The sequence below is a fragment of the Orbicella franksi genome, chromosome 7 (assembly GCF_964199315.1).
Source record: "Orbicella franksi chromosome 7, jaOrbFran1.1, whole genome shotgun sequence".
Taxonomy (NCBI): domain Eukaryota; kingdom Metazoa; phylum Cnidaria; class Anthozoa; order Scleractinia; family Merulinidae; genus Orbicella; species Orbicella franksi.
The window spans coordinates 26,789,715-26,804,024 of record NC_138151.1 but is presented as its reverse complement, the minus strand read 5'-3'; the positions used below and the strand labels follow the sequence as shown (position 1 = coordinate 26,804,024).

Below are 14,310 nucleotides of genomic sequence, written 5' to 3'. Positions count from 1 at the left end.
CGGGATAGGCGGGGGAACCGAACAGGGCGTGGAAAAAGTATCACAAAAATCATAAAACTTGTAAATTCAAACAAATGTAACAGACTTCGCTCAAACTTTACTGGTAGGATGTAAATGGAAGTGATTTTTTTTTTACAATACTCTGTGCTTGTTGAACGTAACTTAAACAGACTCACATGAGAGGCGCCCTGAACTAGTTTAAACACACCCCTTCTTAGTTAGGTTGGTTAAGACGTGCTCCCTATGAAACTGGAAATTACAGTATTATGACATAAATCAGCAATCTCAAAGATCGTTTCTTACCTGCATCGTTTTAAGAGCGATAACAAAAGCATCTAAAGGAAGCTGATGAGTTTTTAACAGCAGAGCCCTAAAAAGAAAGCAAAAAAATTGAAATATATAAAAGATCTTAAATCTGATCATTCATGTCTTTACAAAAACAACTCCACTGATTAACGAAATTTAGAAGTTACTGATCAGAGTTCACTGCCTATAGCATTTCTGGCTGACTAATAACCTTTTATGCCTATAAATTTCTGCATGGTAAAAATAGGCCAATTTTGACACATTTAATGACTGGGCTCCAAGCCTTGGGGAACAAAACAAAAGTAATGAATTCCCATCAATTTTGGCTCTCTAGAAAAGTTGTTAAGAGCATCTCTTGTTGCTCTCTAACAGGTGCTGCCTCAGAGCAGTCACCTACTACAAATCTTATTGAAAGCACTACATCCAACCACATTATAGTCCTTCTGAAAAGATGCATTAACACTCATTTGCACCACATACTTACACTTTTTTAAACAAGTTTCTATATGTTATGATCTTTAACTTCTCTAAGATAAGGTAAACACCACACTGAATAAAAAATGCCTGGAACAAATACAGAAAGAAGAATGCTAAACAATAATGTTCGATATTTACAATCATTTTGCACACAGGTGCTGGGTGGATAATAAATCACATTTCTACCTTGGCAAAAGTACATATAATAAAATATATATCGAGCAATACTGCAGTATATTTACACGCATTTTACACAGGAAATAGTGTATTTAGTTATTTTTATTCAAACCACTAAGTTACTACGATTACCAGTTGAGTAAAGTGTGACAAAAGTTTGGTCACCAAGTTTTAACGTGAAAATTATGGTGGAGTCACGGGCAACAGGCTCCGTTTCCAGTGGCAACTTGTTGGCCTTTGATGTCATTGGCAGCAAAGCTCACGAAACACAACAGATGATGCACGGCTGTTGATATTGTTACCACTGGAAACAAGGATAGTTTCCCATGACAGCACCATAATTTTATGGCTAAAACTTTGTCACCAAACTTCCTTTGTGCCTTACTCAACTGATAATCATAGTATTGATCCTGCTTCATTTTTATCACTGTAGTGACATTGTAATTCTTGTTAAACCAATAATATATTTTAATTTTTAATGGCAATATTTTGTTAATTAGGTATGAAGATCCTCTCAGGGAACCTAATAAATCTTCTTTATTGTACTTTTTCAAAACAAGAAACTGTGGCAGTGTCAGTGATCGATGCTCAGACTCTTGTGGTCTATCGCCCATAACCTATTTTTTTTCACTTCCTTGCTGAATTCACACATCACCAACACACACTGAACAAAACATGATTTCAAAAACTTTCAAATTTGCTTTCAAATTTGCTGGAGGTTCATGAAATAGGTGCCAGGTGATGAAAAGCATTCTTCATCCTTTGAACACTAACACCTGCAGATTTGGTCTGCCTTGGTATAAATTACATAACAAAGAATTTTAAATTAATCCACATTTTTAAACCCTTATGAGATTACCTGTTGTCCCTCCAGTGTCTCATTTAAAAGTGCAAGATTTCCCATCCTGAAAATTGCATGCAAATTATTAATCTCAAATTTCAAGACAAAATCTGAACAAAGTATTGAAAAGCGTGATCTGATGTGCATTTCCTAACTTGAATTCTTACCTTACAGATCTAACAATGTCAACAAACTGAGTCAAGTTGTATTTATAAAGAATTTCTTCTTTTGGTATATAGCCCTGGAGTCAAAGAAAAAGAAAAGAATGACAAATGGATTTCATCAAAAGGCAATTTGGACATCATACAAGTTACTGCCAGTAATAACTTAATAATGTATTAAGCATGATAAAGTTAATCCATGAATAGCAATTATTTTGATTTCAGATCTGTAACTTTTCAGAGATATTTCAATTCTCTCCTGACTATTGATTTGATCTGATGCAAAACTCCAAGACATAAGACAGGGCAAAAAATTTTTTCGCATTTCACTCGTCCATCAGATGGGTACTTTCCAGTTTTTGGTCATCCGCACATGAAATCCATGAAACATGAAATAGATGATGAACAACTTGTGCCTTATATAGGAAAATTCATTACCTGATGAGGGAATTCCATGTTAAATTCCACGCAAAAAACTGATATCAGTTTTTCAAGTGAAATTTAACATGGAATTCACTAGTCAGGTTATGAATTTTCCTTGAATCACATAGCCTTCTTTTTAAATGAAAGAAAACCCTGTTTCATTTACATCTGTGAAAATGTTGCAATATTCAACGCGCCTCGCTTTCAAGAGTCGCAATTCCACGCTGAATACCTCACCTTGATAACCAATCAGGGTGAGAAATTCTCTGAGCTATACCATTCTACTAAAACAACAGATAGAAATAAAACATACTTATCCGCATATATCACTTTATCTATAAGTTTCACTCAAAGTGGACCAAAATACTGAACAAGATTTGTGTATTTGTGTATAATTTTGTGTACAATATTGGTGTATTTTTTACATCCTTTTACAACATGTAATGTTTTGGATTGCATTCCTTACTGCTGGCACTGGTGGTAGGTACAACCATGAGATATTGCAAGCTTTCTTGTTCAGTACTCTGTAACCTGCTTTATATACAAATCTCTAACATTTACCAACAGCATCTTGACTGGTATAAGATACACTAAGATTGCCCTGTAAAGATGGGATAAAAAGAAGAGATTAATAAAACAGCATTTTGTTGGATGCACAATGAAAATGTGAATCACAAAAGATAATTTAAGAGAACCCACGACAAAAAAGGTTGATGCAATATTCAGTCATAGGTACATTCTCAGCTGGCGCAAAAGCCGCTCCTACCAATATCAGTCAGCCTCTCTAATGACTACCTCTCTTTCAACATGATCTGTGACCTTTCTCCCACTTTGAGAACAATAATTATCATCAACTGAATTTTATAATCATTGCTATCTGAAATTGGTTTGGTCTTCTTTTACAGCTTTCAGTGATTGGTTTAAAATCTTTACTCAGTTAATCAGATGCATCAACACTTGCTCAAATGCTGGTTACATGTGTTTGCTCCAAGTTTTCTATCATTCATGTTTGTTGCAATGGGTTATTGTTAATGCTTTAGGTTTGGTCTTACGACACCCACTTGGAAAACCTCTTTTAAGACTGCAAAGCATATCAAAACAGTCCAAAATATCATTACCTCTTATTTTTACTGGATGATATGTTACAGCGTTGAAATGCAAATGATAGATATTCATCAGCTGAAAAAGGATCAATGAATGATTATCAATAATATGCTGTGAGAAATGACTACCACTGAGTAATGATTAAGTATAATTATTCATTCATATACCCGAATGTGAAAGTGCTAGAAAACAACAAACCACAAACAACATGACATTATAGATTTATGGGAAGACTGACTCAGTGTGGGGATAGTCAAAACTCAGGATTGTTTCCTTAAGGTTACTTCAAACCTTCGCGGGAGTCCTCCAGAAAAAAATTCGTACGCGCGCTGTTTTCAAGGAAACCCCCACAAACTATATATCAACAGAAAGTTTACAAAATGCAGAATGCGCTAAAATTATGTTTTGTTTTGGATTTTGCTTTCCAAAATGACCGACTGACGTTCCAGCGAATTAATCGGGTATCAAATGCGATCGTTCATGCAAAATAACTGTGCAGTGTTAATCACAAAGCCTCAATCTCCAAAAACATGTCAGCATTTTCTTTTATTTCTATTGGTTATCTTTTTATAGATCTGTCAAGTTTGACTATCGAAAAATTCGCGTAACCTGTTATGTTAAAGGCCGCCATGAGGAAAGTATTTAAAATAAAGGAATTCGCCGACACGTTTTTGTTCCATATCTATCAGTGAATGTTCTCACCAAATTTCATGGAAAACCGTCAAATCTGCATATCCTATTAATTCATTTATAGGGAAGGGATTCTCTTGAAAAACGAGTGCGAATTTTCGCCTTCCAAAGATTTATAAACATATCACCCCTTCACAGAGGAATGTGTCAACTTGAAAGCCGCAAGCCAATGAAATAACAGAACCCCTAGCATTCACTTGTGCTTCGCGGACATTAATTTTCCTGACCAAAAAACAAAATCGACCAATATAGCCCCACGAAGGTTTGAAGTAACCTTAAGGCATATAACAATCAAAAACCAGGAGTAAAATTAAAATGAAACAATACCAATAGAGACATTGTTTGGTTCACATTATCATGAGATTATTGAAGTCAAGCATTTGACAAATCGAGATTCCACTGTAAATACTGTTGTCTGTACGTTTGAAAAGTTGTACACGCTACAGACTTTGAAGATAACTAAAGAATTAAATTAATTTAACTGAATTTTGGTTTGACACAACTAGCAAATATGCAAAAGCACAATGGACTCACAAAACAGTTTACTCCAGTAACAAAAAATAATACGTCCATGTGTGACATTTCAACTTACCAGCTTTGAAATCACTATCAAACATTGCCTTCCTTCCCACAAAATATCTAGTAAATAAAGTTGGATAAAAAAAGAAAACAGAACATAATTACTGGGATTTATCTAAATAGCATAAACCCAGCTTGGTTGACTGTTCCAGTTCAAGAGAACAGACTAGGCAAATGCTCATCAATGCTGGGGTTTAATTCCCAGGGGAGGGCAGAGGACTCCAAGGTAAAAAGTTCGGAGATGTTCTTCACTTAGGATGTTCTGAACAAAACCCCATTATTTTTAAGTCATCAAGGTATCTTTTAGGGTTAATCTTCAAGAAATAATCAAAAATGCTATTAGGGTTTAACTTAAATTTTTCAAAAAATTTACACGTCCCCGACTTTTTCACATAGCAGTCCTCTGGGGGAAGGGGGGAACAGGGGAAGGAGGAAGGGGGGGGGCTAAACTCCAGTTTCTTTCATGTAGGAATACAGTCCTAGATGGGATGCTGGTCCATTGCAGCATACCACTTGGCATTTGTCAGGTTGCCCTGGCAGTCCACAGTTTAAGCATTCAGTGGATAGAGGTAATATGAGAGTAAGGAGCTTTCTCAAGAACACAACACTTGGACCCTGGTTGACGACTTACTCTAAGCACACTAACTATTAAGCCATCACATGTCATACACAATCCATACTATACCTGTAAGTAACCAGATGGGCCAGCTTAAACTGGTCTTTTATTGTTGCACTATCTATTGCTCTGATTAGGGGCTTGCACAAGTGAAGTTTATTAATCTGAAAAAAAATTGAACATATACACATATTATTAGACATATGTTAAAATTTTATGACCTTGAAGTTCATTAATTTAGGAACTTTCTTGGCATAATGGAACATCTTGACTGATGGGAATATCAGGTCTAAACTATTCCGGTACATAAGGTTGTCACTAACAGGTGTCTTCCTGGACCAATACAAGATTAGATGTAACAACTGCAGCTTAGAGACTATAGGGAACTGCAAATTATGCGATATATGATATTGCGAAACCCATGAACCCTTAAAATAGGTTTGAAATGCCACGTTTCCATTTCCAGAGGAAACACAAAACTGTGAGAATAAGCTGCAGTTTGTCAGCCAGTATTTCATTCTAGTTTCAGAAAATATGATTGTTTATAGCTAGTTTGTACTCTTGTACTTGATCTTTTATATATTTCACCGAACAAAGTGCAAAATATTGTTAAAGAAAAAATACAGTGTAGGAGTTGGAGAAGGAAACTATAACATGCATAACATTATGCTTCCTCGTGGTAGTAAACATTTCGGAAACTTTGCTCAGAATCATCTGATTAATGGCTTAACACAGATGACTAGAGATTAGAATTAAAGCATTTCTGCTGTTATTCTACAGCTGCTATAAAATACACTTCTTCTAACATAGAAGGCATAACTTGAAAACCCATATGGTGTAACATTTAATAACTAAGGTTAATTTGGGAAGAAAAAGTCAAGCTATTATTTTATGACATATAAACATTTCAGAAGAGCAGCTAACAGTAACTTGCACCAAATAACACCAAAGAAAATAATATATTGTAAGCAACAAACAACTTGTGATCTAAATAGTACCTTGAAGTAAATCTTGAACAAATGATTGACAAGAGCAAGCATGCCCCACTTCTTGGATACATCAAGGGAAGATCGACTACCAAGAAAAAGCAGTTAGATACAGTTATAAATTTGTTGAATATATAATAACTGTGGCAGTGAAATATATCAATTCTGCTGACGAAATAATAGCCCCTGGGCTGGTACATGTACAGACTATACAAGGCTTTTATTCCATGTTTACACTGTACCAACTTCTGATATTGAATACATCAAACAGGAAAACAGATCTTGGTCTGAATCAATAGCCATCAAGCTTGTAACTTTGTAACTTTGCTACAAGCCAACATTTACCTGGTCTCTGGGGATCAATAGACACTGTGTCTGAAACAATAGCCACTGGACTTAGATTGTGGTAACTGACCTGTCACTTGCACAGACTCTGAAGCAACCCATCATAACTTCCGCTGCCTTCTCTAGCATCTCACCAGGTTTGCCTTGTCCTTTCTTTATTTGCTGTTTGTCTGCCTATTAAAATGACAAAAAGGCAATGTACACAAATAATAACATGCATTTACTGTGGTTAAAAGGCTGATGAAATCAAACAATCATTATAGTATATTATAACAGCAAAAAAGGTAAAGTCTTCATACGAGCCAAGTGGCCCACCAGGCCAGGGCTTATCCCGGTTTCTGTAGCATGAAGTGACATTTTATTTTTTAACAGTACAAGAAAATACATTACTTACAATACTACATACTGACACTAATAACAATACACTATGTCACATACGGCTAATTAATAACTTACTTACCGTACTTACAATACTGGTTACTTACACAACTGTCAATTACAATACTATCCTTACACTATTTGCCTCCTTTCTTTTTTCTTAATTGTTATTATGTTACACTGACACCTAATATATGCATGTTTTTTTTTCCTATATGTACAAGCTTAAAGTTAGGTAATAAATATGAAATTAAATATTAATTAAACATAAACATCAGCAGCATATAAACTTAACGTAGAAAGGCCCATGTGCGATAAAATTTTGGAAGTGCTTTTTTTGCAGTCGCAATCTCTTTAAGAATATTTCAAGTTTTCCGGGAATGAACAACAGAAAGTTTTGAAAATCTAAAACATCTCCGCGAAGGCTTGTGCAGAAAATACAATATTTGGCTATCAGTAGACAATAATTCAGGACTTGCTAATGCTTTGTCCTATCATGCCAGCCGTAAAGTATATGACTTATGGATAACGTTATTGTTTCATTTGTTTTTTTGGTACCACCCCTGGATGGGATGCTAGTCCATCACAGGGTTACCCTCAGCATTAAGTTTGCCGGTACCCATTTATACACCTGGGTGGAGAGAGGCACTGTGAGAGTAAAGTGGCTTGCCCAAGTGGCCAAATTTGGTTGTTCTTCTTGCCCAAGAACACAATGCAATGTCCCTGGCCAGGGCTTGAACCCGGACCACTCTATCCGGAAACGAGCTCACTAACCATGAGGCCACTGCACCTCCCACATATTATAACAGTACTTCATATTATATATACCTGCATGGCAAACAATCTCAGATCTAATGTGACAACATTCATCAGTGGCAGTGCCCTATTGGAGGAAGGAAATCAGGGTTAAAAGAGAACAGTCTAAGAAGAGATTCACAAGGGAAAAACATTTTCTGGAACTGGGGAAACACAAAATAATCATTTTACAACAGGGCATGGTTTAATTCAACAGAATGAAGCTAATCCAAGATTTCTGTCAAATTCAAATTCAGTTTTGTGAACTATCAATAACCTTCTCTCTTGTTTACTCTTAACTTTTCCTACAATTGACTCTGAATATTTGGTGAGACATCAAGACAACATGACCTACTTTGTTGGTTTTTACATATTGCCACCTAGCTCCTCATTGGTTCTCCCTATTGTTGTCATTTATTTGCTGATCGAACATGACCAAACCAATTTCACAAAAATTTGTAGGCTCTTTATCACTATCCTTTGGAGTATCTACTAAAACAAATAAACTAATCATCTTCGCTTACTATATGACAAAGTAACCAAAGTCACCTCTGCTAAATTTTGTTGACTATTACATTGTATCTGGTAAAAACCTCAAGTGCACAGCCCAGTCACTGAATACATTTGCTTTAAACAGACAACAATAATTCAATGTAACTTGTTAAACTAACCTACCAGTTTTCATCTTTTTGACTCTGGAAAGCCCGGGTAAAAGATCTACATTTGTTAAGATCAATACCTCATGCATAAGGAATAATACAAATACTATTACATATATGCAATCTTGCAAACTGTTTAATAAAACTGAGACTCTTTGGATTCATTGATTTTTTTACAGTCAAACCCACATAAGAAGAAATTTACATCAGTGTGAGAAACACTGTTCAAAGTTTGCACATAATGCTCTTGAAATGTGCTGACACAGGACAAATAAATCAAATCATGCCATAATGTGGCTATACACTTCGTGTAAGCCACACAAAAACAACAGACAGCTGAGAGACAAGCTTTTAAAAGGATATTGAACGACAACAGCTTGGGCAGCGTGTGCTTCCACATAATCCCCATTAGCGACAGCCCAGACAGCTCTGAAAAAACAAAGTCAAAACATTTTAAGGTCATACAAATCCCTCTCATATCATAAAGTTGCTAAGCAGGTAACCCTCAGTCACAGCGATGGACTAGTTCTAGGCATTCTATCCTAGAGGACTAGAAATACTCAGTTCATGCCACAGAGAGCAGAGTAAAACATTGGACTTTTCTATCATGAATGTACATGTACACCAAAACAATAACAGATGCATGAAAAGCATAACAGTCAATCCTGGGTCTTTAAGTAAGGAGTTCAAAGGTCAACACAAGATGATAAAATCGTGAAGACCCCTGATACAAAAACAACAAAACTGAACCAGACAACACAACCTAAGCTTATCCCAAAATCCTCAACATGAAGCAACTATCAATATTGCTCCTCTCCCTGGATCAGACCCTGGTTCATTGCAGGTCACCACAGGTTTCTGGCAGAACAATGTTTAAACTACCTGAGGTGAGATGCTACCATTTCATCATAAGGTTGTTCAAACCATTTTTCACATTGCATCTGTGAATCTGGCAACTAAAAATGAAAAAAAAAGTCACCAGTAAGCAAACTTTTTCTTTAAAAGGTTAAAGATTTTGCCCACACTAGACGACTAAACAAACTCAGAAGGTTCTGAAGCAAGGGCACATGACTTAACCACTCCTAAGATACATTTTTAAAGGACAGTATCAGTGCCCGAAAAAAGTGCTATCCGGTCGTCCGGGACCAGACGAAGTAGATTCTCCTTCTGGGTGAGTAACTTTTTAGTATCACTTGCCCAATGGGCAAGGAATCAGGCAAGTCGTCTGGCAACTAAATCATTAAAAGAGCAAACTAAGACTTGCCCTGGGCAAGCAAAATTTTAGAGCTACTTGTCCCAAGGGCAAGCTGAAATTCAAGTTTTTCTTTGAGTCCTGAGTATGCAACTAAATAATTTCCAATAGGGTGGGCAGGGGGGTGACACTTGAAACATACCCCTGGAGGAGAGGGGATGTGATCAGTTTTTCCTAGAACAGCAGATTACTGAGAAATCTCTACAAAGGTGAAGCACCCTTTAAAATAGTGCAACCATTGCTGCACAATAAAATGCACAGTAACCAAGTGTAGTAAAATTGGATAATGTGTACTAAAAGCATCCACGATCGAGTGTCAATCAATACCCTTGATCAATACTCAATCGACACTCCATCGATACTCAATCGACACTCCATCAACACCTTGGTTGATGCTCGATCGACACTCGATCGACATCTCGGGTGACAATCGGTCGAGAGTTGACTAATTTTTGATCGTCACATTTGAGTCGGTCGGCACTTGGCCGACTACCGACCGGCTGTTGATCAAGTGTCGATCAATTGTTCACCGAGTACCGATCAGGATGTCGATTGAGGTGTAGATCAAGGATATCGATCAAGAGTATCGATCGCCACTCGACTGCGGGTGCCTTTAGTACGCATGATCTGTAAAATTAAAAAAACAAAAAAATCTGTATAATTTTTGTTCACTGTTTTTTGGGTCACACTGTGAAACAGAACCACAACTAGATGGGAAAAAGTTAAATTACTTTATTTATGCAAGCTTAATATTGAGTTTAAGCTTACATTTCTCCACTTTTCTATTTTATAGCTATAGGGGAACTAAACAAGTTCATAAGCTAATTAAAGCTAAATTAATAAGATTTATACCTGCAGTCTTGTACTAGCAATATGTGGATGGCGAAAAGAAAAAAGTTCCTGCAAGGTAAACAGATGACTTTTCAATCTCAGAATTGGCTTAACCATACTCAGTCTAAAAGTACGAGGAAATAAATGATAAGTATGCTAAATTTTAGAAAACGCGCGAGGTAAACAAAGAACCTTACCGCTAAAATATCACCATTTTTGGACACAAGTCCCCTTTCCACCTAAAGATTAAACATTGTACGTAAAATTTGAGCACCATAAAATTAACTCAGGAGCTAAACCATGACAAATTTCTTCAAACCTGATCCAAATACTGCTCAAAACTCATGTGCGCCATCTTGGAAAGGTTGTTGTTGCTGCGCATGTTTTGTAGAAATTCCGCTGGCATTAATAATGTGACCCGCCAAAATACTTTTGGCGGGAAAAAAAGCGGTCGGCTCGTCCAACACTCGTGAAAAATTAAAAAAAAAAAAATTTCTGTCTTGCTCGAAAAATACTTATTCCGGCTACCGCAAAGTTTGCTTCCGTAAGTAAATGTATTAAAGTCGTTCAGCCCCTAAGTCGATTAGCTCCTAACGGCTCCTACAGGGTTAGCCCCCAACCAGAAGTCGATTAGCCCCATTCACACTTTACAGAACGTGAAACAGACAGTGGGTTGTTTTCGACTTCTGGTTGTGGGCGAAAGGGTCTGGATCTAATCTATTTTGGGGCTAAATGACGGGATACCACGAAAATGGGAGCAGGTGAGTAATTCAACTGGAAATTCTGCCTTTTCACATTGGATATTGTCATTTTTTTTCTCGTACTCGACGTAAGTTCGGCGGGATTGGCATTTTTTCCAAAAAAAAAGGCAAATTTCCCTGGGGTCTAGACAGATAAGCACAGGTCAAATGCACGGGAGTGGGAGCAGAAAAAGAAGACAAATTCCCCTCTGCCTGGCTTATCCAGGAAATAATACTGTTTGAAATTTCATAAATCGCAATGAAAAAGTGTTAATTTACCCTCAATATTTTGTTAGCAAATGCATTTATCCTTCCATTGTACACAACGTTGTATAAAGATTCCCTTAACAACGCTGCAGGATAGCCGCCATTGGCTACTTTCGGTTTGCTACTTTGTTAAATTACTTATGATAACAGTCATATTCATTTTGTCATGACATAAGTGAACAATGCTAAATACAAATTGTCATATTGAAAAATTAAAGACGTAAGATTCTTTATTAACAAAACAAACGATACGAGGTCATACAGTGCTCTACCAACTGAGCTATCAAGCCATCTGAGAGCTGGTCACATTGTCAGTTCGTTAGACTACGAGTAGTCCCTCTTTCGCTTAGTCCGTCGTGCGTGATGCGAAAGAAAACTGCGAGAAAAAAATAGCCGCGCGAAAGAAAACTGCGAGAAAAAATAGCCATTTTCGCTTCTCTTAACAAAGAGAGGCGAAAAGGGCTATGGGGACGAGAATGGAATGATTTTTTTCTCAGGCTGTTTTTTTTTTCGCAACCGTCGCTTTTAAGCTGGGTACAAATGAAGCTTTCATTTATAAAATCTTCAGTCTCTCGCAGCTCAAATATATGTACGATATCTCCTAAATATTTGATTCATTGTCTTTCTTCATCTTCTACGGAATAGCACGAAATCACAATCTGGTTCCCAGGTACCAGGTTTTCGTAGTTACAATATAACCTCGCCACACGGCCACCCGTTAACACGACCACCTGGTTACAAGTAGGCTTCTTACGACTTTTTACTTTGGCCCGAAGAATATGCTTAGTCACGCAGTCATTTTTTCAGTTTATAAAACCCCTTAAATACGACCGCAATTTTATGGAGGAAATGCAATGATCTTTCATTTAAAAAAGTTTCTTTCCCCTGAATATGTGTTTTGAATTTTTAACTCTTTAGGCATACGTCACTAAGGAGATTTGAATCGCAAATTTAACTTCCTTTCGTGTTTCTAATCTAGGCAATAGCTAATCATGCTTAATTCAAACAGTCGCTGAAACCTCCGGAGAAAAGTCAAGATCGAGAAGACTTAATTTCTCTTGTGATTTTAACTGGAATGATTTTTATAGGAAAAATATTGCCGGTGCACGAATTTTCAGTGTTTTAACCACAACGAGCATAATGTATCGAAAGTAAGCTCACATTTAAATACTGGGGTTGGAAAACACGGTAAATTAAGCGGTAGAATTCTCAAAATCTGTAACCGAGATTGTTTCGCCGACGGAAAAATTTTCTAATCACCCTATGTAATCTACACTGCCAAAACGCTTATTTCTCGAAGAATAATCTATGTCTTCTCTTTCCATCCTTTTCACCGGAGGTTGGAAATCGTTGTATCCGTCGATTATTGATTGCTTGTTTAAAAAAACTTCCTTTTGAAGAGTAAACTTAGATCGCTGCCGTTTTCCCTCTTACGTGCTACTTGAGTGGACAAATCAACATTGTTTACGTACGAGATACAGCTGAGACAACTTTACAGATTTTTCGATTTTTTTTTTGTATTCTATTGTCTCTATTATATTGTCCAAGAGAAAACATTTTCCCAACGCATGCATGTTCCTTCCTGAAATCAAAACAATTACTTAAAACTAATTTATGACGGAGTTATTGTTATACAAGTGTGTTCGATTTATTTATCGATCTCGATACCCCAGTCTTATCTCCACAACCGAAGACTAATACATTTCTCTCACCCCTAATTCAAACGGATCCGTCGTATTCATTATAAGACCTTCTTTCATACTTCTATTTGTACTTCTTAAATACTTTCCTTTATACTCTTAAATGATTAGGACTGGAGGGAACAATTACATGTACTGCTTTTGGCCACATAGAGATTTCGTTGAATGCTCGATTCCGACTTTAACATGGAAGAAATTAGCGTCGAGTCCAGATAATTTATGATGCTCTTAACAAATAATACAAACCTGGAAACGTGGGCTCGAACAAAAACATTTGAGGGGTACTATATATATACACCAGCGATTGCATCCTTGCGATCACGTTTTTTTTTTTTTTTTTTTGAATAATAACTTTCGTAAATCCATAGAGTTTTCAATTCTTTGGTTATCATTTTCTGCGCTCGAAGTTAACGAATCCTTTTGGGCAAATCAAGGATTCACGGAACACTATACCAGTGACTTTTCTTCTCAACAAGTGGTAGCTGGTAAACTAAAGTTAGTAAGGCGAATAACGATTTTTTAGAATTAAAACGTAGGTAGGGACAAACAAGGAACCAATTCAGTCAGAATTTACCGGGGACCATGCTTTAGACTTTGCCAAAATATTCATCTTGTAATACTTATCACAATTCGATAATAAAATATGGGGGTCACTGAGCTGGATTTTTAGTTATTAGGACTAAGCGCTAAAATTAAGGGTGTTTTTTATCAGGTGATGCTGTTGCTATGGTAACCTCTAGTGTAACGAAAATTATAACAACGTGTACATTAGCAGTGGTTATAATGACTGAACATGATTTAAATCTAAGTCTTGGAAAGTGCTGGAAAATGGTGCTAGCCACCTTAAGCCATTTCCCCTAGCTATTTTCATGCTGTGGTATAATAGGGCCACTTACATGTAGAATCAGAGAAACAAATGAAAGCTTAACTTGTTGTTCACGCAGTATTCTGAAATGAAATATCTATTTCCTTTATGATTTAGA

The 14,310-nt window shown here is 36.6% G+C and overlaps 2 protein-coding genes across 2 annotated transcripts in view; one reads left to right on the top strand and one right to left on the bottom strand.

The window, feature by feature from the left end:
• The window catches only part of LOC145492395 (retinol dehydrogenase 8-like), a 5,539-nt gene extending 5,257 nt beyond the window's left edge, over positions 1–282 (top strand). The window contains exon 3 of the mRNA XM_081471840.1: positions 1–282. This exon is cut by the window's left edge and continues 991 nt beyond it. The gene's annotated coding sequence lies outside the window, so the exon portion shown is untranslated.
• Positions 1–12,349, bottom strand: part of LOC145492360 (PCI domain-containing protein 2-like) — a 20,504-nt gene extending 8,155 nt beyond the window's left edge. The window contains exons 1-17 of the mRNA XM_081471800.1: positions 10,940–12,349; positions 10,818–10,859; positions 10,642–10,689; positions 9,420–9,493; positions 8,901–8,966; positions 8,554–8,595; positions 7,912–7,966; positions 6,776–6,879; positions 6,373–6,448; positions 5,444–5,538; positions 4,772–4,818; positions 3,504–3,564; positions 2,947–2,986; positions 1,969–2,042; positions 1,820–1,865; positions 791–870; positions 304–370 (exon numbers count right to left, since the gene is read on the bottom strand). Of these exons, the coding sequence (XP_081327926.1) occupies positions 304–370; positions 791–870; positions 1,820–1,865; positions 1,969–2,042; positions 2,947–2,986; positions 3,504–3,564; positions 4,772–4,818; positions 5,444–5,538; positions 6,373–6,448; positions 6,776–6,879; positions 7,912–7,966; positions 8,554–8,595; positions 8,901–8,966; positions 9,420–9,493; positions 10,642–10,689; positions 10,818–10,859; positions 10,940–11,026 (1,104 nt within the window). The 5' untranslated portion in view covers positions 11,027–12,349. The remainder of the gene's footprint in view (positions 1–303; positions 371–790; positions 871–1,819; positions 1,866–1,968; positions 2,043–2,946; positions 2,987–3,503; positions 3,565–4,771; positions 4,819–5,443; positions 5,539–6,372; positions 6,449–6,775; positions 6,880–7,911; positions 7,967–8,553; positions 8,596–8,900; positions 8,967–9,419; positions 9,494–10,641; positions 10,690–10,817; positions 10,860–10,939) is intronic.
• Between the last annotated feature and the right edge of the window lie 1,961 nt (positions 12,350–14,310).